This window comes from Danio rerio, chromosome 17 (genome assembly GCF_049306965.1).
Source record: "Danio rerio strain Tuebingen ecotype United States chromosome 17, GRCz12tu, whole genome shotgun sequence".
Lineage (NCBI taxonomy): Eukaryota > Metazoa > Chordata > Actinopteri > Cypriniformes > Danionidae > Danio > Danio rerio.
Window position 1 is genome coordinate 9745115 of NC_133192.1, and position 23163 is coordinate 9768277.

Genomic DNA, 23163 nt, shown 5'->3' on the forward strand with positions numbered 1-23163 from the left:
TAAGTCCATCTTTAAATTTGAGTTACTTTAGCCAGCTGCAAAATACGATCTGGTTTATTTCATTGTATATGCCTTTAATAAACTCAGACTTGATTAGAAATGGTTAATTAAAATATAAAATCAATAAACTATGACTCGTGTTTTATGAACTGCTGGCTTTGCATACAGCTATTATAATACAAACTCTTAATCTCCTCTTATGGCTGTGCTGTTTTCCTACTTAATGCAGAAGTATATTTAGCTTCTCTGCATAAACTACAGCAGTAAAACAGTGTCTGGCATCTGTCTGTCCATGCGAACTATTTAAACAATGATAGAGCTGACTTCTGTGATCCACTGACACTCATAAAAACAACGGCAGTGTCCAAAGTCCTAGCATATGCCGAAGACACACCCTATATCAGCACAGAGCAAATCATGGAGTAAAACAAAGCGTGAACACATACCAGCAGAACATTGAAAAATGCGTTATGTTCCATTCTATTCTATTCTATTCTATTCTATTCTATTCTATTCTATTCTATTCTATTCTATTCTATTCTATTCTATTCTATTCTATTCGACACTATACCATAAAATCAGTCTTATGTTGCAGTGGTGTATTTTGGGCTATATTATTCATTCTTTTTCTTTCAGCCTTCTTTAGTTCCTTTATTCATCAGGGGTCGCCACAGTGGAATGAACACCAACTTATTCCATATACACTATGGACAATTTTAGCTTACCCAATTCAACTGTACCACATGTCTTTAGGCTTGTGGGGGAAACCGGAGCACCCGGAGGAAACCCAGGCGAACACGGAGAGAACTCCACACAGAAATGTTAACTGACCCAGCCAAGGCTCGAACCAGCGGCCATCTTGCTGTGAGGTGACAGCACTACCTACTGCGCTACCGCGTCACCACATTATATTATATTATGTTATAAAAAAAAGGCCCCTTATGACTGGTTTTGTGGTCAAGGGGTACTGATAAAACATACAGAAATCATGAACAGGTCTTATTCCTTGATTATACAGAAAGCATGACAAAATGAGGAAAAAAACTGAACAAACTTCAAATAAAATCCATGTTTTCAGACAGTTTATATTATTTTTAAATGTATAAAAATATATTTATTGTTTAAAGTAGTCCAAAAGTATTTAGCCAAAAGCAATGTTACAATTTTTAGCAGATACTTACATTTTTTGCATCTAATTTTTGTTTTACAAAATATTTTATATTGTTAAAATTTGATATAAAATATTTATTAATATATGATTATTTCATATTATAATTAAAATGAATAATTAATTATTATATAGCACCCAGAGGAAACCCACGCGAACATGGGGACAACATGCAAACTCAGCACAGAAATGCCAACTGATCCAGCCAAGGCTCGAAACAGGGACCTTCTTGCTGTGAGGCACTACCTACTGCACCACTGCATTGCCATATTATATTATATTATAATTTATTATATTATATTATATTATATTATATTATATTATATACATATTTATATACGTGACCATATACCATGCACACAAAATCAGTCTGGGAATGCTATAGCATGTCTTTGGACTGTGGGGGAAACCGGAGCACCCGGAGGTAACCCATGCCAACACGGGGAGAACATGCAAACTCCACACAGGAATGCCAGCTGACCCTGCTAGGACTCAAAACAACAACCTTTTTGCCCACATTTATTTTTATTTTTCATATATAAAATGATTCAGAGAATATTTCACAATATTCCTGTCATTTAGAGACTCCTCGAAAACACTCGTTCAAAAAAAACTAGTGTTAGTTTGTGTAATTTTGTAATGGGACAAAACATAAACATTTAAGGTAAAACATTTACTGGATAAGTTGGTGGTTCATTCAGCTGTGGCGGCCCCAGATTAATAAAGGGACTAAGCCGACAAGACAATGAATGAATAAATAATTACTATACATTATAATTAAATCATATTAAATACCAAATCACACTATTTTAAGCACCTTGAATGGTTCAAGGAGTCTCTAGATATTAAATTTATTGTGAACTATTCTCAATGTTAACTTTCTTATGATTCAGTTTATTACTATTAAAATTAAATATACATATATACACACACATTAGATGGATGGATGAATGGATGGATGGATGGATTGATGGATAGGTCGATAGATAGACAGGTCGATGAATGGATGGATGGATGGATAGATTAATAGATAGATAGGTTGATAAGAGAGATGGATAGATGGATAAACAGACAGACAGACAGACAGACAGACAGATAGATAGATAGATAGATAGATAGATAGATAGATAGATAGATAGATAGATAGATAGATAGATAGATAGATAGATAGATAGATAGATAGAAACTATATCTATAGAAAGAACACATTTACTTTTAATAAAAAAATTCTAGAGACTTCTTGAAAACACTCAAGGGTGCTTAGAATCTACTGTGATTTGTTATTTTGCAACAGGCCATTAAAACACCTGAATATATTCTCATTAGTGCATACAATATAAACCCAGAGCCACAGCGACCCCTTGTGTCCTACAGAAGCATCTGAAGGGCCATCTGAAGGTCACAGCAATGCAGAAGATGCGAACCTGCCCTTCCTAAACGTGTGTGTAAACCAAAACAAACACAAAAGTACAGAAAGTCAGAATGGTATTTTTATTTGAACTGTACTGTATGCTAAATGTTCACCTCGGTACAATAAACAAATACAAATACTCACACTAAAAACCAAACCTACAGTTCTGGAGCCAACCTGACTGGAGTTGGCCGAGGATCTCAGAATATTGCATATAAACAACACGATGAGCTCCGAACAGTGCGCTTCCACATAAAGAACCCCAAAAATCAAATCAAAATCAAATAATAGGAACAGGGAGAGGATCACAGGAAAGTATGATTACAAAAAACATTAAACTAGACGATACAAATCTAATTGAACTGCCATACATTCAACACCAAAAAAAACGCACTGGATGATGTCAGATCTATAAAAATACCTCGGGTATAGGCTGATGGGAAGGAGCGATGGGATTTGGATGTGTGTGGTGGAGTAACCGGGGAATGTTCTTCCTGAGACGGGGCGGTTTTTCACTCCAGTCCCTTTTTTTTCTGTGTGAGCTGCCATCAATTTAGTGGGATTTCAGACACAAAAATAAAGTGAAATCAAACAGTGACATGCACTCAAATCCAAATTGCCATTTATTTATTTTTCTGGAAAACTTGATATATCTTAAAAACCTGACGTTTGCATTTCAAGTCACTGAATTGAATTGATCAGTAAAATAGTGTGCTCTAAAAGACGGAGTGGTTTCTGAGCTGGTGCTTGTTGAATTTGTGCAAGTCTGTAAACGAGATCAGCTACGAAAACATCTGAAAACAAGCTAATAGTTACAATATCATCTTCATTTCTGCCCCTTCTCTCAATAGATACACCGTATATTTATATATATTTTAATTATTATCGAGCACTTTTTTTTAAACACTGAAACAAAGACGAGCACTAATTCTGTGGATGTAAAGAAAGAATAAGCATAACTGAATACATTGAGTCCTGTTTCTTCTTCCTGGAGGAGGAAGACGAAGTGCGTGGCGTATGAGATCAACATTTTGAACCGCGAGTTTTGTGGAAAAAAGAAGGCGTGGTTAGTTAGCCACTCCCCCTTCTGGCAAAAAAAAGCACCGCCCACCTGCATCGGAACATATATAAACAATCTCCTCCCCTTCACAGAACGACAGAAATGGACAGTAAAATGCTGAAGACGACAGTGGAGAGACGTCTGTGAAGTGTGTGTGTGTGTTTTCCGGTGCAGCTGATTGCTCGTTCACCCTTTTTCACTGTCTCTTAGTCTCTTTGATTTGCAGTTTTGCTGAATGACTGGTTAGGATTTGGCGAGGTGTTCTCTATGGTCGTTGTGTTTGAGGAGCTGGGTGGGCGACGGGGCGAGGCTGGGCTGGGTGCCGGGCGGCAGGGGATGGGCGCTGGGCAGCCCGCCTGGCATCATGCCCTCTATTTGTCCACCCATGCCACCAGGAGATACACCCACCGCTCCAGGAGGAAACCTGAGCAAGAAAACATAAGGACATGTATACTAGCGTTATATACAGTACAGTAAAGGCAAATTATTATTATTATTAATTAATCAATCCTCTTTATTAGTATTATTATTATTAGAATGATTATTAGTATTATTTTTATTAGTTGTAGCTGTTAATTATCAGATATTTTTGTTTATTTACGCCTGTGACTTGCATTATGGGATGTTGATCTCTGCTCTGTCGACTTTTGGTGTTGAAAATTCAACTCTGCAGTTTAACAAAGTGACTTTTATTGACATTTTACTTGATTGAAACAATATACGTAATGTATAAGAAATAAAATATAGAGAAATAAGTCTGTAAAGTAACTGGCAAAATGTAGTGGCGGCCTATTACAAGGTTTTTGTAGCGTAATATACAACACCAGCCCAGACAATATATCACATTATAACCAGGGTGCGAATTAAGCATGGGGGGTGGGGGGGAATTATTTTCAGTAGTTTGTGTAAATAAATATGCATGCTTCAGTGAACCAAATTCATATATTTAATTCAATTACACCTCATTATCAAACTTGTTTTAAGGGATAATGAGCTGATTTTGACCTATATGGTAACCTCTGATGGGTTATTTAGCTTTTTTCAAAGTCAAATTTAAGGACTTTTCAAGCACTTTTCAGGTTTTTTTTAAATATATAATAATAATAATACCTTTTATTTTTAGGCGCCTTTCAAAGCACTCAAGGACACCTTACAGCAGATTACTCTTTCACTTAGTAAATACTGATTATGGTTGTGATTGCAGTGGATAAATTCTTCTGTGAGTGTGGTATAAATTCATCATAATGTTTTCATAAAGCTGTTTATTTTCAATTGTGCTTTTGAGCGATCTATTGGTAGTGATATTTCAGTGATAGAAAAATAAATATTTCTATGCATACTCAATTGGTGAATTTGTGTAAAATTTTTGTGTATTTTTGTGTGTTATGTTTAGTATAGTTTGTAGTCGGTGGCTTATTGCTATCTGGGTTAAAGTTAAATTTGTAATATATTGACGGATTTATTCTGTCTGGCACCCGAACAAAAAGTTAAATATTACCTACTTGGGGTTTAAGAAAGGGCCACCGTTACAAAGTACATCATAAAAATACAAGCAGTAAAAATGAAGTAAAAATCAGCATAATTAAACCAGCAAATCATTAAAAGCTAAACAAAACAAAAACGTCTTTATCTGAGATTTTAAATTGGAAATAGAGTCCATCTGGCGAATGTGCAAAGGCAGGGAATTCCATAACTTTGGTGCTGTACAACTAAAAGCCCTGCCTCCAAATGACTTCATCTTAAAGTGTGGGACAGATAACAGTTCGGCAGAAGATGATCTCAGTGAGCGTGAAGGAGTGTACAATTGAAGAAGATCAGAAAGATAGTGAGGGGCCAGGTTATGAAGAGCTTTGTATGTTAAGAGAAGGATTTTGTATTGTATACGATAGTGAACAGGAAGCCAGTGCAGGTGAAAGAGAATTGGAGTTATGTGATCAGAAGTACGCGAGCAGGTAACTATCCTAGCTGCTGAATTCTGAATCAACTGTATTCTATGTAGTTATTTATCAGGAATACCAGAGAGAAGCGAGTTACAGTAATCAATCCGTGATGTAACCAAAGCATGAACAAGCACTTCAGTACGAGTTTAGACTATAAGTAGATTAAAAACATCTATTTTTTTTTCAAGAAAAGTGCCTTTTGAACACTTACAGTATCTATCGGTAGACTAGATCTGCTGGTGTTCACATTCTAGATATTTATCTTTCATTTTATCTGACTCCAGTCATAAAACATTAAGAAGATTATATTATTATCTAATTTAGATCAATGTTTGGGCCTTTTGTCTTTACTCTTAACTATTACATTTGTTCATAGGTTCATGGACACTGTCATTAGACTAACTGGCTGAATCATACAATAATAATATTGACCTTAAAAATGTATAAAAAAAACTGTTTTTATTCCTGCCAAACCAAAAGAAATAAGACTTTCTCCGGAAGGAAAAATATAATGTATAAGAAATAATATAAATAGAAAGAAGTCACTGGCAATTTGTTACAAGGTTTTTGTAGCGTAACATATAACACCAATACATCACATTAAACCAGGTGCTAATTATACATTAAATATGGGGGGGGGGGTCACCTAATTTCAGTAGTTTGTAAAAATAAATATGCATGCTTCAGTGAACTAAATACATATATTTAATTCAATTACACCTCATTATCAAACTTGTTTTGAGGGATAATGAGCTGATTTTGACCTATACAGTAACCTCTGATGGGTCATTTCACCTTTTCCAAAGTCTTTTCAAAAAGTGCCTTTTGAGCACTTACAGTATCTATCGGTAGACTAGATCTGCTGGTGTTCACATTCTAGATATTTATCTTTCATTTTATCTGACTCCAGTCATAAAACATTAAGAAGACTATATTAATATCTAATTTAGATCAATGTTTGGACCTTTTGTCTTTACTCTTAACTATTACATTTGTTTATAGGTTCATGAACACTGTCATTAGACTAACTGGCTGAATCTTACAATAATAATATTGAGTTTAAAAATGTATAAAAAAAAACTGTTTTTATTCCTGCCAAACCAAAAGAAATAAGACTTTCTCCGGAAGGAAAAATATAATGTATAAGAAATAATATAAATAGAAAGAAGTCTGTAAAATCATAGAAAATGTACTGGCAATTTGTTACAAGGTTTTTGTAGCGTAACATATAACACCAATACATCACATTAAACCAGGTGCTAATTATACATTAAATATGGGGGGGGGGGGGTCACCTAATTTCAGTAGTTTGTAAAAATAAATATGCATGCTTCAGTGAACTAAATACATATATTTAATTCAATTACACCTCATTATCAAACTTGTTTTGAGGGATAATGAGTTGATTTTGACCTACTGTATATGGTAACCTCTGATGGGTTATTTCACCTTTTCCAAAGTCTTTTCAAAAAGTGCCTTTTGAACACTTACAGTATCTATCGGTAGACTAGATCTGCTGGTGTTCAGATTCTAGATATTTATCTTTCATTTTATCTGACTCCAGTCATAAAACATTAAGAAGATTATTTTAATATCTAATTTAGATCAATGTTTGGACCTTTTGTCTTTACTCTTAACTATTACATTTGTTTATAGGTTCGTGAACACTGTCATTAGACTAACTGGCTGAATCTTACAATAATAATATTGACCTTAAAAATGTATTAAAACTGTTTTTATTCCTGCAAAACCAAAAGAAATAAGACTTTCTCCAGAAGGAAAAATATAATGTATAAGAAATAATATAAATAGAAAGAAGTCTGTAAAATCATAGAAAATGTACTGGCAGTTTTTTTACAAGGTTTTTGTAGCGTAACATACAACACCAATACATCAAATTAAACCAGGTGCTAATTATACATTAAATATGGGGAGGGGGGGGGGTCACCTAATTTCAGTAGTTTGTAAAAATAAATATGCATGCTTCAGTGAACTAAATACATATATTTAATTCAATTACACCTCATTATCAAACTTGTTTTGAGGGATAATGAGCTGATTTTGACCTATACAGTAACCTCTGATGGGTTATTTCACCTTTTCCAAAGTCTTTTCAAAAAGTGCCTTTTGAACACTTACGGTATCTAGTTGTAGGCTAGATCTGCTGGTGTTCACATTCTAGATTCAGACCGCAGGCTGAGTATTTTCCTGCATAATGATGCTGCTGGGTGTAATCATGCATTCACAACAGTATGAACCATTATAATCTATATTTTTATTGTATTTATTTCTTAATTTTTTTTGTTAATGTTCTTATTTAAGATACAGATCTATGTGAGCTATTTTCCACTGTTTAAAGAGTTGATCCCCTCCTACACACATTGTTTTGGTATCCTTCAGGGGGATCGAGGGTTAACTATGGGGTCAGACCCCCCCAAACCTCCCTGTAATTCACACCCTGCTTTAAACTATTAAAAATGTTAATAAAAGTCACTTTTTTCCCACTGTTTTTAGGTTAAAAGTTGTCAGAGGAAAGATCAAGATCTCATGATGGGATTCAAAAGCATATATAAATAGGAAAAAATAAAAACATGAATAACAAAATATGGAAAACTGCTAATTTTCGGATATTTTTTACAGTGTAGTCGCAGTTATAAATCATCTATTTTATTATTAATCCTCCGGTGAAATCTTAATTCTTTATATACATTTTCCAAGTGTTGTTTAACAGAGAATATTTTCCAGTACATTTTTAATAACACATAATTAATAATTATCCAACACATTTTAACAGTAATTTCTAATAACTGATTTCCATGATGACTTTACAAAGTGTTTTACTAGTTATTTTGCAATATATTCAGCTTAAAGTGCATTTTGAAGTTAATTAATTAGGTTAATTAAGCAAGTCAGGTTAATTAGGAAAGTCATTGGACAACAATGGTTTGTTCTGTAAATGTATTCTTTAGTGGGATATTGTAAGTTCCAGCCAGTCAGTCCGATGACGGTGTCTACTGGTGGATGAAGGTTCACTGCGTGGTTGGCAAGAATAACGAGAATGTGAACGTGAGGGACTCCAGTGGCCGAGACAATTCCTCTGAGTGATATAAGCTCCCGAATGAACAAATGTAATAGTTATGAGTAAAGACAGAAGGTTCAAACATTCATCTATATTATATATTGAAACAATCTTCTTAATGTTTTATAAAAGACTCAGATTAAACAAAAGATAAATATATATTAGAATTCTAAACCACCTCATGTCAGATATGATTTAAATTTAAACTAATACAACATGTATTAAGCGCTGGAAAGGCCGAACACGCAGTGAACCTTCATCCACCAGTAGACACCGTCATTGGACTATCTGGCTGAATTTTACAATATTAATATTGACCTTAAAAATCTATAAAAAAATAAATAAATAAAAAATGCTTTAATTCCAGCCAAACCAAAAGAAATAAGACTTTCTCCAGACAAAAAAATATTATAAAATAAAATAAAATATAATATAATTTAGTATAATATAATAAAATATAATATAATATAAAATAATATAATATAATTAAGTATAATATAATATAATAAAATACAATTTAATATAATATAATATAATATAATATAATACAATACAATACAATACAATATAATACAATACAATATAATATAATATAATATAATATAATAATATAACATAACATAATATAATATAATATAATATAATATAATAATATAACATAACATAACATAACATAATATAACATAACATAATATAACATAATATAATATAATATAATATAATATAATATAATATAATATAATATAATATAATATAATATAATAATTTAATATAGAATAATATAATATAATGAAAAATTCCTTGCCTTGCTCTGTTAAACATCACTTGTGATTTATAAAAAAAAATAAATAAATCACAGGAGGGCTAATAATTTTGAATTTAATAATAATAATAATAATAATAATAATAATAATAATAATAAACTAAAAACAACAGCCCTAATGTAACATTTCCATAAATCCTCAGATTTCACATCACAGCATGTCATATTGAGCACATGAAAATGAGAAATGTTTAAAATCAAAGTGAAATCATCAGAAAATCAAAGTGAAAATCAAAGTGAAATCCTGTTTCAGATGCCACTGTTCAAGGCTTCATAATCAAAATCATCTCCACAGTGTCTTGATCTCTTCGGGGACTTTCAGCAATATTTACCTGTCATTGTTTAGGTATACATTTTGTCTTGCAGGCCGCCGGGAGAGACGGCTGGGAGCGGCTGGGCGACTCTGCTGAGCGAGAGAAGCAGTCAGACTGAGAAAGCTCTGTTTGCATGTGTGGTTTGGAGAGTTCATGCATTTAAATGAGGGGTTAGTTTGGGGAGGCGTTCAGAAGGGTCACAGCGGGTGATACCAAAGTTATAACAGTTTCGCAAGTTTTTGTTAGTTTTTATTTTGATACTATTTTTAAATTCGCCATTTCAGATTAGCTTTAGTTTGTTTAGCTTGTTTAGTTTTAGTTGAGTTGAACTTTCAATTTATTTTTTAGATATTTAGTAGTTTATTAGAGTAGTTTTCGATAGTATTCCTCACACATGTGAGTGGGTAGAAAACACTCTCTTTTATCGCTCTGACACTTTAAATAAAAAAAAACTACTAACTAAAAAAAACTAAAAAACTACTAACACTTCCCTTAGACTTTACAGACCTGAAACTTGCCTTTAGTACTTATTCATTGTTGCTCTTAGTTGTGTAAATTGCTTCCTTGTCCTCATTTGTAAGTCACTTTGGATAAAAGCGTCTGCTAAATGACTAAATGTAAATGTCTAAATGTAAATAACACTTGCACCAGTTTTGCACATTTGCACCAGGCACTTTCTTACAATCAAGCCTTATCTTTAAAAAAAAAACAATGTGCATTTATGCAGTGAGCTTCACACAGGTGAGTGGACTTGTCAAACCACCTGTAGAAACACTCACTCTCTCTCTCTCTCTCTCTCTCTCTCTCTCTCTCCCTTTCCCTCTCTCTCTCTCTCTCTCTCTCTCTCTCTCTCTCTCTCTATAAAAAACACACACATCCTCCTAACCCTAGCACTAACAGTTCATTTGTATAATTAAGCATAACTTCTTGTGTGTATTGCCTCTTGTTGAATTGCTGAATGCCTTCTCAATTGTAAGTCATTTACAAAAAAAAGGGCCTACTAAGGCCGCATTTGCACTGCACTGTTCAAGTGATTTTTTTCTCCCATGTGGCACAGATCGGATATGGCCCATGTACGTGTAAGCAAAGAAATTTATGCGATATGAATCAGATTTGTGTTCTTGTATCTGCAGTGTAAGCAGGAGATCGGATTATCATGTCAATGCGAGTGGCGCGTCATTAAAAACCATAGCGAATGACGTCAAATCTGAAACTTTCATTTCAGAAAAGACTTCAGCAGAGTCCCAAACCTTAAATCTCATACACGGAGGACGTAAACAGCTTTTATATTATATTTAGTGAGTACAATAAGCATAATTACAAAAATAAAGTCAGCTTTACAGTTCCAAGTTACTATGGGTTTCCTTACATTATTTTTGTAAAGTCAACTTGTTGCTTTTAAAGCAATTGCTTACTCACTTTAAGTAACTAATCACTTTTTACAGAGTACACTCAAAAAATATGTTTGCTGCTTGTTCAAACTTATTAAAAATGAGCTGAAACAACACAATTCGTGGGTGTTTTTTGAGGACAACTTAATTGTTTTATGTTTAATCCACTTAAATTTGTAAAAAAAACAACAATTTGGTTAACTTAATCGACATCTTTTGCAACAACATCAAGACATTGTGTGGAACCCATCTTTTTTTTTTACAGTGCATGATTTGTTAATATTTTTGTTGTCTCTTTTGAAAATTAGATTTAATGAGAATAATTTTTTTTGACGCGACGTCAATTTGTGTCTTTCATATGTTTGGTTTAAACCTTGATGTTATTATTAGAGCCAGTTTTAGGTTTTGGGACGTAACAACAAGGTTGTTTTTACAGCACCGATGTTGTAATGTAATTAAAATACATTCAGATAAATACACTGTAAAAGCCAATAAGTTCAGCTAACTCAAGAGTTAGAGTTAACCGATTGCAACAAACCATTTCCTAATGAGTATTGTGAACTTAATCCATTTGAGTAAACCAAGCAATTTAAGCACAGTAAAACCCAATAAACAAAGAGAACTCAAACCAACTGAGTACTGTAAAACCCAATAAGTTATGGCAACTCAAACCGTTTGAGGAAACCAATTGCTACAAACTATTTGAGATAAAAAACTAATCTATATGAGTACTGTGAACTTACTCCATTTAAGTTAAAATAATGAGGTAATTAATTAACTCATTACCTTCAACACAGAGTTTCAATTAACTTAGTCAATTTTGAGTTAATGGGCTCTATTTTGACGGTCCATGCGCAGAGCGCAAAACGCAGGGCGCAAACGCTTTCAGGGTGTGTCAGGACGCGTTTTTGCTAATTTAAGGACGGGAAATCACAAGCAAACAGTTAACAGTTAACAGTTTTTTAACAGAAAACTGTTAAACAGAGCATCTACTGCGTGAGAATGAGAGATAATGGATCACTTTCACTTTCGCTCTTGGATAGGGAAACCTTTACGCACAGACATCAATTAGTCTATGAATAAATACTTTTGTTTGTTAAGCGCAAATATTCGCTTCAAAACTATTTCTAAATTCAGTTCTAATTTCCAGCAAACGAATAAATGAATAATAATAACAAAATGTGCTCAAAAACCTGAGTTATATTCTAAAACACATGCCATGCCCCATATGGTCTAAAACCTGACAGGTGGGCAAATCTAAGCTTGTTTTTAATAAAACAAATATAAATATGGATATAATAAATAATACTGCTAATAATAATAACATTATACAAAAGCAAATTGTTATGAATGAACTGAAAAAGCCTCCCGAGTTGAAGAAGACATAAAAGCAGTGTTTTTCATATTTATGTAGGCTAGAAAATAATATGTTTTGTAATATTTTAATCCTTAATATTTATATTCTATATCTATTCTTATTATATCCTATATATATCCTTAATGTTTACATTTTTTCATATTTAAAGATATTTGCCTATTGCTCTCTTGTGTGTATTAAGCAGTGTGTAAGCGAGGCGCAACTCTGCGCCGGAGTTTAGACCGGGTTAGTTTTGGTCTAATGAAAAATCTATTATAGATTAATAAAATAGCAACGCGCCTGTTATTTAAAACTATTATTATTTTTCATTGTACTGTACATTCATCCTGACATTAAACGTTAAATGAAATTTTTAATTATTTTAAAACTGCTTTTATTCCGGTCGAACTTAAAGACAAGACTTTCTCCTGAAGAAAAAATAATAAAGGAAATACTGCTAAATTGTATTGCTCCATTAAACATCACTTGGGTGAATTTTTGAATAAAACTTTCACTGGAAGCCAAATAATTTTGCCTTCGACTGTATGTATATAACTATAATATACATATGAATAACACACACATACATTACAATAATTATTTTTAAGTTAATTATATTAAATATCTATTTGTTTAAAATGACTGAAAGAACGAAGTGCTTCTCAAAAATATGTGATTGAGATGACAAACTCAAAAATGGATAGACTAGTGTATGACAGATGATGCTTAGCATATGACAGGTGAAGAATAAAATAATAGATGGCATGTTTCAGATGTCTTTCATCACCTGTAGGCTCCGCCGTTGAGCTCCGGATGAACCTGCTGCTCCATCACCCCCCACGGCGCCGTAGTCACAAAAAACTCTTTGTTGACGCAGTTTCTGAGACTGTCTGGAATACGACCTGAAAACCAGAACAAACCCCACACATGATGACTGATGTTTTGAACGAGAAAGAGAGAGAGAGTTTATATAAAGATCTAGATTTATATTCCCTCAAGGATATACGGGTTCATGCTAGGAGGAAGCTTTTCATAAATGATAGTTCGAAAAGTTATGCGATATAGGTAGAAGTGAGAGAAAAAGACATGTCAGGACTTGCCCATCACAGTTCAACTATCCTGTAGTTAGTTATCCATAATTAAACATGTAACCCACCGATAATTCATTCTTTCATTTTCTTTTCAGCTTAAAGCCTGATTTATACTTCTGCGTCAGGTGAACGGCGTAACCCATGGCGCATGCAACGCGCGTGGCTGTGCATTTACGCCCTATTCATACGGGGCTTCAGCGTCAACGCTTGACTGAAGGCGTGTCTGAAGTTGGGGCTGAAGCGATCGTCATAAAAGCGTCAGCCAATGAAATCCAGTCAGCAATAGGCCACTGTCTAAGCTGGTGTATTTGCATACAGCGATCTGATTGGCTGACGCTTCCGTTGGCGCTTGAAAAGTTGAGCTAGTCCCAACTTCTGCAGCGAGCAACACTTCTGAAGCGGTGCCGACGGATCCACAATGCAGTTCGGCAACGCCTGACGTCACCCATTCAAAGTGAATGGGAAGCGTTGATGCTGACGCCCCGTGTGAATAGGGCGTAATTATACTTCTGCGTGCTGTCTCTGTTGGTCTGCATTAACACTTCTGAAAACGCTAGTTGGCAGTGAGGTGTAAATGTTCCTCTGTGTCGAGTTTCTTCGCTGCTTTTTTGCTTTTCCTGAACACTTCCGGGATGTTCAAGTGGCTCAAACTTGCTCATTTGGAGGCAGGAACCGGCAGACGTGCAACAACTTTAACTATGAGGTAAACACAAAACAAAACTTTTCATCCGGAGCTCCTTCACGGGACTCCACACTTGTAAACAATTGCTCGCGCCATTCGCGCAGCTCTCGTCAGCGCTACCAAGCCGACCAATCACAGAGCTTACGCTACGCGTCGTTGCGACGTGTAGTTACATTTTTTGAGTGGTGCACGTCAGTGACGACAACGGCCACGGCGAAGGGCTATGCGTCAGCGCAGTAGCATACGCCGGCGTTTGACGCAGAAGTATAAATCAGCCTTAACCCCCTAATTAATCTGGGGTCGCCACAGCAGCATGAACCGCCAACTTAACCAGCATATGTTTTACGCAGCGATTGCATTCGAAGGCTCTGTTTACAGCTGGTTTTAAAGGGACAGTTAACAATTAAAATTATAAAGTGGTTTGCATTTTGTTGAACACAAAAGATGATGTTTTAAAGAGTACCTATTGAGGGTGCAAATTATACATTGATTATCAGGGGGTCAGCGAGCAGTGTAGGGTCACACACAAGCACATGGACGGTCAGTCGCACACATCAACATCCAGAAGCACCATCGACGACGAAAGTAAATTCAGTAAGTTCAAAGATGGCGTTTGCAAACTGGAAATATAAGCTCTACTCTTCCCTCGTTGAAAGGCGCGAATGTTCATGTATTGTGCAACTTATGCCCAAGAAAAAAAAAAGAAAAAAAAAGAGTTACTTTGCATTGCTGATAAGTAACTCTAGGCTGTTTCTCAATATGCGTTCTTCAGCGGTCTTGCGTCCTCGTGTTCTCGTGTAACGTCATCATCAGCTGCCAAAGTTCAGTTCCAATACTCAAGACCGCAAAAACAGAGGACGCGTGAATCTTCCTGGATGTGTTCTTGATATCAAGGATGCACCGCTCCAGAAGTCATTGTGACTGGAGGTGGGAAGCGCAGCATTTTATTTAGATTTATTATTAAAGTTTATAGAACTTATTTATCCCAGGAGTTTCCCTAAATAAAACGGTGAATATAAACATTCCCATGGACATCTTAATAAAGGAATAAACACATTAAGGGTGTTTGTTTGCTGAAATTCATATTAAAATCTGTTTTATTTATATTGTGTAATGTATATTTATAATGTTTTTATGCAGAGTATATATTTTGAAAAGGGGAAAAACAATAAACTGTCGTATGAATGCTGTAATGTTTAAATCATTTTAAAACGTGTGAAGGTCATGTGACCTTCAGGAAGAACGCAGCATCTCATTCCTCACAAGACATGTTCTGCCTTTGTGCTTTGTTTTCTTTGTTTGCTCATTACTACACTCGTAGACAGCGATAACGTAAAGCACCTCCACGTAGTAATACTGTCTCTGCTAGTACGGTTGAATGACACTTGTCCTGGGAGCACTGTACAAATATGGCGACGATATTGACGCATACTCATATCTATGACTGTATCGTACAATGGGGTGGCACAGTGGCTCAGGGATTAGCACTGTCATCTCACAGCTGGTTCGTGTCCCGACTGGGCCAGTTGGGATTTCAGTGTGGAGTTTGCATGTTTTCCTTGTGCTCTGGTTTCTCCCACTGTCCAAAGACATGTTGTAACGTTCCCTTGCAGAACGTATTTTGGATAAGTGTGTGCGTTCGTTTGTATGTGGGTGTGTCGTTTCATGCATGTGTTACAGGTACGAACGGCATTGGAGGATCCGCATTTCGTGCTGATGACGTTGGCCGCTGACGCTGGGTTTGCGCCACCAATCGCTGGTTGGCGTAGCGTTTAAAAGCCCAGCCCAAACTGCAATGGCGATCTCTCTCTCTCTCTGTCTCTTTCCTTCTCGCTCTTATTCTTTCTGTGGGTCTCTGTGAGGACAGTCTCTCTTGCGAGGGCTAGTCTGAGAGAATGTGTTTTGCTTGTTTAATGCTCTTGTCTAAAGTTTGCGATTTAATAATGCTTGTGAAATTGTCCAGTTAACTGACATGTTTGAGTGATGCCTCGGAGAGGTGTAGGAGTGAGTAAGTCGCGCGATTTACATATACAACACTCAGATTGCTATTTTGTATTAGTTCACTAGGTTCAGGAGAATGTGCTGTTTTCTGTATGTTTTGTTTTTAGTTAGAGCAGTTTAGTTAAGACGTTTGGTACGTTGAAGATGTTTCTTTTCATGCTTTTCTTTTCATATTTAGTTTAGTTTGGTGAAAACAGTTATCTGAGTTTTGTTATATTTATTTCTTTGATTTAAGCACATTCAACTACTTTCTCTCCCCCCAGGTAATTCATTATTTAATCATTGTAAATATTTTTCTTTCACTGTATTATATATTTTCACTGGTTTTCATTGAATATATGGGCAATAAATAATTGCAGTGATTATTTGATTCAGTTTATTTCTTTCTCCATCCGCTTGTCACACACATTAAACTAATGTATGTTATATCATCTACTCCTAGTTTAATATTAACATCTAAAATGACGTAACACATGTGCTGTAGGTGAATTGGATTAACTAAACTGGCTGTAGAGTATGTGAATGCGAAAGACCATGTTTCCAGTACTGTGTTGCAGCTGGAAGGGTATCTGCTGTGTAAAGCATATGCTGGAATAGTTTGTCAATAAAAGATTGTCAATAAAAGAGCAAAATAAAAAAAAAAAATAATAAAATAAAATATTTTTTTCCTAATTAAAAGATGCTACCACACTTGACCAACACTAAACGCGATAGAGAACATGAGCGTTTTGATTTGAATAGTTGGTGGTTCATTCCGCTCTGGGTCCCTTATAAATAAGGGACTAAGCCAAAGGAAAATTATTGAATGGATGAAGTGAACTAGCTTACACCCATTTAAGTCTGTATTTAGCATCATTCTCCAGTAATCGGATCAACAAAACACATATGTAATGCAAGGTGAGCAGTGTGTAATAAATGCAGTGAGATGTTGTACCGGTGATGGCTCTGCGGATCTCGGTGGCTGCTGCCTCTCTCATCTCTAGTGAGGCCTGCTCACTGTACCAGGCTGTGTGAGGGGTGCAGATCAGATTGGGCGCGTCCTTCAGAGGACCCTGAGTGAAACTGAGAGAAAAACACAGCATGAGGCAGACAGAATAAGACTGCAGGATGATCATGACACATACTTTGAAGAAATTGCATAAATTACTAAAATAAAATGGTCCCACTTTTTATTAAGTGTCCTTAAGTACTATGTACTTACATAAAAAAATAAATACAATGTACTTACTGTTTTTATAATGTATTTGAGAACACATGGTGCTTTGGAGTTGGAATAGAGGTTTGGTTATGGACAGGTTTGGTGGTATGGGTAGGTTTAAGGGAAGGTTTAAGGTGTAAGGGGTGGTCAACAGTGTATTTACAAATGTTATTACAAAAGTTAATAACAGATGTAATGACATACATGTATTTAATCAAGCATAAGTACACAGTAAATACATGTATTTATACAATAAGTACATTGGAACAAACTACTCATTCCTGTGTAAGTACATATTAGTTAAGGCCACTTAATATAAATGGGACCAATAAAATTACTACAATTTAACATAAGTGTTTTCTAATTTCATATATTTTATTTCTGCGATACAAAGTATTTTGTAATGTAATGTGTATTTATATAGCGCATTTATCGTGTATGGTCATACACCCAAAGTGCTTCACAATCATGAGGGGGGTCTCTCCACACCAACACCAGTGTGCAGCATCCACTTGGATGATGCGACGGCAGCCACAGGACTACAGCGCCAATGCGCTCACCACACACCACTACTGGAGTGGAGAGACCGAGATGCAGCCAATTCGGTGAATGGGGATGATTTGGAGGCCATGATAGGTAAGAGCTAATAGAGGGAATTTAGCCAGGACACCAGGATTACACCCCTACTCTTTACTAAAAGTGCTATTGGATTTATAATGACCACAGAGAGTCAGGACCTCAATTTAACATCTCATCCGAAAGACGAATTTTCAACAGCATTACTACAGTCTTCAGATTGTTTTATCAATTTAATTCATGCAAGTTGAATATTGATGCTGAATACCCATGCTAATTTAATGCATAAATACTGACGTCAAAAACTTTTTTTTTATTCTTATTATAGTACTAGTTCTAATAATAAATGTAGCTGCAAGCAGCTATTATCGGGGCCAAGCAGCCCAGCGGCCACATCATAAACTAGCACAGCAACAAGCTACAGAGCAACTGGAAAATTCTATAGGCTTTTGGAAGCATGGTCTGAGCCACATTTGGTGGAAATTGGGCTAACGATCTATGGAGAGTTCAAAACAGCAGATTTTCAAACTAATTTAAGATGGTGGACTGGAAGTCATGCCAATTAGAGAATAAATTATATCAATGTTATCCGTATATGATCCAAGGAATCTGCAAGACCAGTCTTATGACAATAAACAAAACTATTGAAAAGTCCTTTGATAAAATTTGTATGATTTCTATTGATAGAATTTAATTGTTTGTCAATTTTACCCAGAAGGTGGTGCAAACTGACGTAGGTTGGTTGTCAGGTCTAGATCCCACTAGGGTTGTAACAATATACCGGTATGACGGTCTACCACGATTTGAACGTGCACGATTATCATACCATGAACAATTGCATATCAACGGTTTTAACCCTTAAAGACCGAGACAGCCGCCCGCGGCTAAAAATAAGTATTGCTCTTAAATGTTTAATAACTTTTGATCCGCTGATCCAATTCATACAATTCAAGATTGACATAAAGAAGAGAATCTCAGCTTTCCAGTGCTGTATCACATAACATTCGCGGACTTTCAGAGGCTCCGGAATCAGTGCGGTTACGTCATCAACATTTGACAACGCTGATTTGACAAAGAAACGCTCGTCACTGTGTCTCCGGACAAACCAGACACGATACATTGATGCATTGTCCCTCCTCCATGCCCAGATTGGTTCAAACTCGCTATATCACACCAATAAGCGTAGGTTTCGCTTTTGTTTGTGGACCAAGCTTTTTGAACAACACGGAATGAGAGAAAGGCATACATTTATGCGCGGCTAAATAAAACGCAAAAAAAAAAGTTTTGCATGAAATAATTCTCATACTAAGTACTTTTGCATGCACAGCAGCACAGAAACATGACAAAATAGTGACACAGCAAAGACGAACTGCTGCTCTTGCTGTTTTCAAAAGACGCAAATGAAGGTGCAGCTGTTTGTCTGCATTGCATACAACCACATCCAAATCCATATCCACAGACAACCATATCCATGCTGGCACATAAAACCTAAGGATGTTCCATATTGAATCTAGTTTTGTTATGTAACTATTTATAGTATAGTAAATATTTATATCTATTTTTTACTGAGGATTTGCACCATGTTTATTTGGACTTTATTTGGACTTTGACACATTATTTATTATTTTCTTATTTTTTTATTTGTTCATTGTAAGTGGTGTTGTTTATAGTAACTAAAAATATATTATTTGGAAAAAGTCAAATTTGCTTCACTGTTCTATTATTTTGTAACATTTGTAACATACCGTATACCGCGAAACCGTCAAACCGTGGTATTGTTTTAGACGATTATCATACCGTGAAAAATTCATACCGTTACAACCCTAGATCCCACACATTGAGTTTGGTTCAATTCTTCAAACCATTGAAGTGATTTAGCCTGTAATGTCATCTGGCAGCAATACATCAACAGTTTTGGTTTACAAGACTTTTGGTCTACATGGTCTGAAGATAATCAAGTCAAATTTGGTGAAAATTGGACCAAAGATTAGTCCATTGGGTTCAAAAGTTCTAAAGATAAACATAAGTGAAACTTTGGATAAGTGGTGGCCAAGAGAGTTTGAGTTAGAGAGTCCAAATATGTTGTGGTTGAAGATCAGCAAACAGATCATAGGGCTGCCATAGACTTCCCTAAAGGAAGAAGAAGAAGCAGGCAGAAGAATAATAATAACCAGACCAGATACAATAGGTGCCTACACACCTTCTGCGCTTGGCCCCTAATTTAATATGCTGATAGTGAAAAAACAACATAAATGCTAGTATATGCTGTAGTAATGAAGAATAAATACTTGGCATATAGTATTCAGAAGAAATATATCTGGGAAAATAATATATATTTATTAGTGCTGTCAAAATTAGTGCGTTAATGCATGCAGTATAAAACAATTAATATCGCATCACCAGGCTCTCCAGTGTTTCCTCCAGAGTTTCATGCAATTTCGGGTGTTTCATTTTTAACTTTCGACTTCTGTTTAAATGGAATTTAATACCGCATGGCGAACAGAAAGAAAAACCTACGCATTTCATGACTCGGTGGTCCTTTAAGGTAATCAAAAATAACTGTTTACATGGTAGACTCTTAATAAGAGCATTATCTCAATCCTAATAAAATTGGAGTATTAGTGTCTTATGTAAATGTACTCAGAAAGTGCCAGATGAAGTTGCAAGCTATCACAGCGCATTCCTCTGCCTTTCAGCATGCGCCCTCCAATGTTTCATTAAGTTTGACGTGTTTCCCTTTTAAACGCAACTTTTGTAAAGCATCTGGTTTGCGTTGTTATGTCAGAATCCTTGTGAAATACAGCCAGACTTTAGAACGCTTAGTTTAAGCTGAAAGATTATGTGCATTTTAGTTCACTTGCATTTACATTGATTAAACTCTGATGTGATATGATGGGGTGACCTGTGCCTCGACCCCCACAAACTGATAGGTGTGAACTAAATGACCCTTTTACAATCTCAATGGGTATTAGCAAAACAACAGCTGAAACATCAGAAGAGGGTCCTGCTGAGCTTCGTAAACAGAATGGTTTGTTTGATGCTAATATAAAGTACTGTCTCACAGACAGTGCTTTGAGTTAAGTTACTTGAAGACCGACGGGTTAACATCACTGCTGAGGAACTGCACTATTGATTGTCTTCAATAAAGTCTTCTCTCCATAAGAACTTTGGTCAGCTTACTTATTTTATGTATTAGAGTAATCTAATACATTGGCGAGCCACCCAAGAACGGTTAAGCCAAATACAGCAAAATCTAACAAAGCTAATTTGATGAATGCGAACATGCGTGTTGAATCTGAAGGGAGTCGCTCCGACCGCCCTGTCCTGCGAGCGTTCTGTGTGTGTGGGTTTGTTGCACGTTTCTTAGCAACAAACCTGCCTAAACTAATTATTTTATGTGTCCGAATAATTCGATACATAAAAAACTAAATCAAAAAGTAACGAATTGCTGTGAGATTGCGTTGCACTCTCAGCTCACATCATTCAAATAAAAAAGGTCCACATTGTCCCCCGATAATGTCAGCAGCAACACTTAGAATCCAACATGGAAATCAATGTTTTTTTATTGGCATTGATTGTTTTGAAATTCAAATGGCACTAACATGCCTGTGTTTTAATTTCTGTATAAATATGACTGTCAAGCCAGGATCTTGATGGTTTATTGTGGGTATGTTGTTTACATGAAGAAATCTGTGTTACAAGTTGAACAAATATTCTAATAAACAATTATATTTAGAATTGAAATAGTTTTTGTCTTGCGTTTACATTAATTTTACATTTAAATAGCCAAAATTACAAGTTTCAGTATTTTAAATGCGATTAATCGCTATTAATTTTCAAAAGAAGTGTGATTAGTGATTTTTTTTTACTTGATTGACAGCACTAATATTATATATTCTTGCCATATTTACCCAGCTAAAACAATATGTACTAAAAATAAGTTATGCGGTGGTACTAATTTTGCACATCATATGTAATTAAAAGTAAGCAAGTCAGGTGACACTGGAGAGATGTTTAGAGCGCTGTATATCTTTATGAGTTGCCTGAAACATAAGTTTCTAGAAACTGTTGAACACAAGATATTATGCTTAAAGAAGATATTTTGAAGAAACCTAAAATCAGTAGTTGGAAATGCAAATACTATGGATGCCAATGGTCACAGGCTTTCTTCAAAATATCTTGTTCGACATTCAACAGAAGAAAGAAAGTCATGAAGGTTGTAACCACGTGAGGGAGAGTATACTGTAAAGTGAGTAAACTTTCATTTTTTTGTGAATTAATGCAAAACTTTGTAATTAGTAAGTCATTCCATATGTTACCTGAAGGGTTCAGACTCATGAACGTCCAGGGCAGCGCCGCGTATCCTGCCCTCTTTCAGAGCCTGAGCCAGAGCTTTCTCATCCACCAGACCACCGCGAGCTGTGTTCACGAGAAACGCTCCCTGTCGCATCTGAAACACATCACACACCATGAGCCTTGTCCACACACAAACAGGTTCTGTTACCCAATTTTAGATTTACAATAGACATTGTTTTTATATCAGGTTAACAACATTGTCTATGGCCTACCTCTGGCCCTAAACATAATCCTTTACAGAAACAAGTGCACATCTTTAGCTAATTATAAAAATGTGCTCTGGCAGATTTATAAGCACTGTATACACCCTATACATACACTTGGTGTGCATTTGTATGACGCTTGAGGATTTTGATGTTTGCAGACTCTTAGATATTTGCTTCTTCTGTTAAAGCCACAACCTTGGGGATGTTTGTTTGTTTGTTTGTTTGTTTGTTTGTTTTTGTAGTTGTTGTTGACTTTGTGCAAATTTATACAAAATTCCTACAAATAAAGTTCAATATGGTGCATCCCTAAATAACACTAAGACGAGTTTGTAACACATCGAGTCCCAGCTGGCTTTTCTGTGTGGAGTTTGCATGTTCTCCCCGTGTTGGCGGGTGTTTCCTCTGGGGGTATCCAGTTTCCCCCACAGTCCAAACACATGCGCTATAGGTGAATTAAATAAACTGAATCGGCAGTAGCGTATAAGTGTGTGTGTGTGAATAAGAGTGTAT

At 35.5% G+C, this 23163-nt stretch overlaps 1 protein-coding gene across 25 annotated transcripts in view; it reads right to left on the reverse strand.

The window, feature by feature from the left end:
- Nucleotides 1-2636: 2636 nt before the first annotated feature.
- ctbp2a (C-terminal binding protein 2a) overlaps nt 2637-23163 on the reverse strand; it is a 131342-nt gene continuing 110815 nt past the window's right edge. For 11 of the 25 annotated variants that reach the window (XM_068214450.2, XM_068214449.2, XM_068214451.2 and 8 more), the window contains 4 exons: nt 22411-22541; nt 17252-17379; nt 13331-13445; nt 2637-4063 (listed from right to left, as the gene is read on the reverse strand). In XM_068214450.2, the coding sequence (XP_068070551.1) occupies nt 3883-4063; nt 13331-13445; nt 17252-17379; nt 22411-22541 (555 nt within the window). In that variant the 3' untranslated portion in view covers nt 2637-3882. Of the gene's footprint in view, nt 4064-9813; nt 9888-13330; nt 13446-17251; nt 17380-22410; nt 22542-23163 lie in introns of those variants that run through there. The other 14 variants (XM_073927484.1, XM_073927485.1, XM_073927486.1 and 11 more) reach the window with 3 other exon arrangements.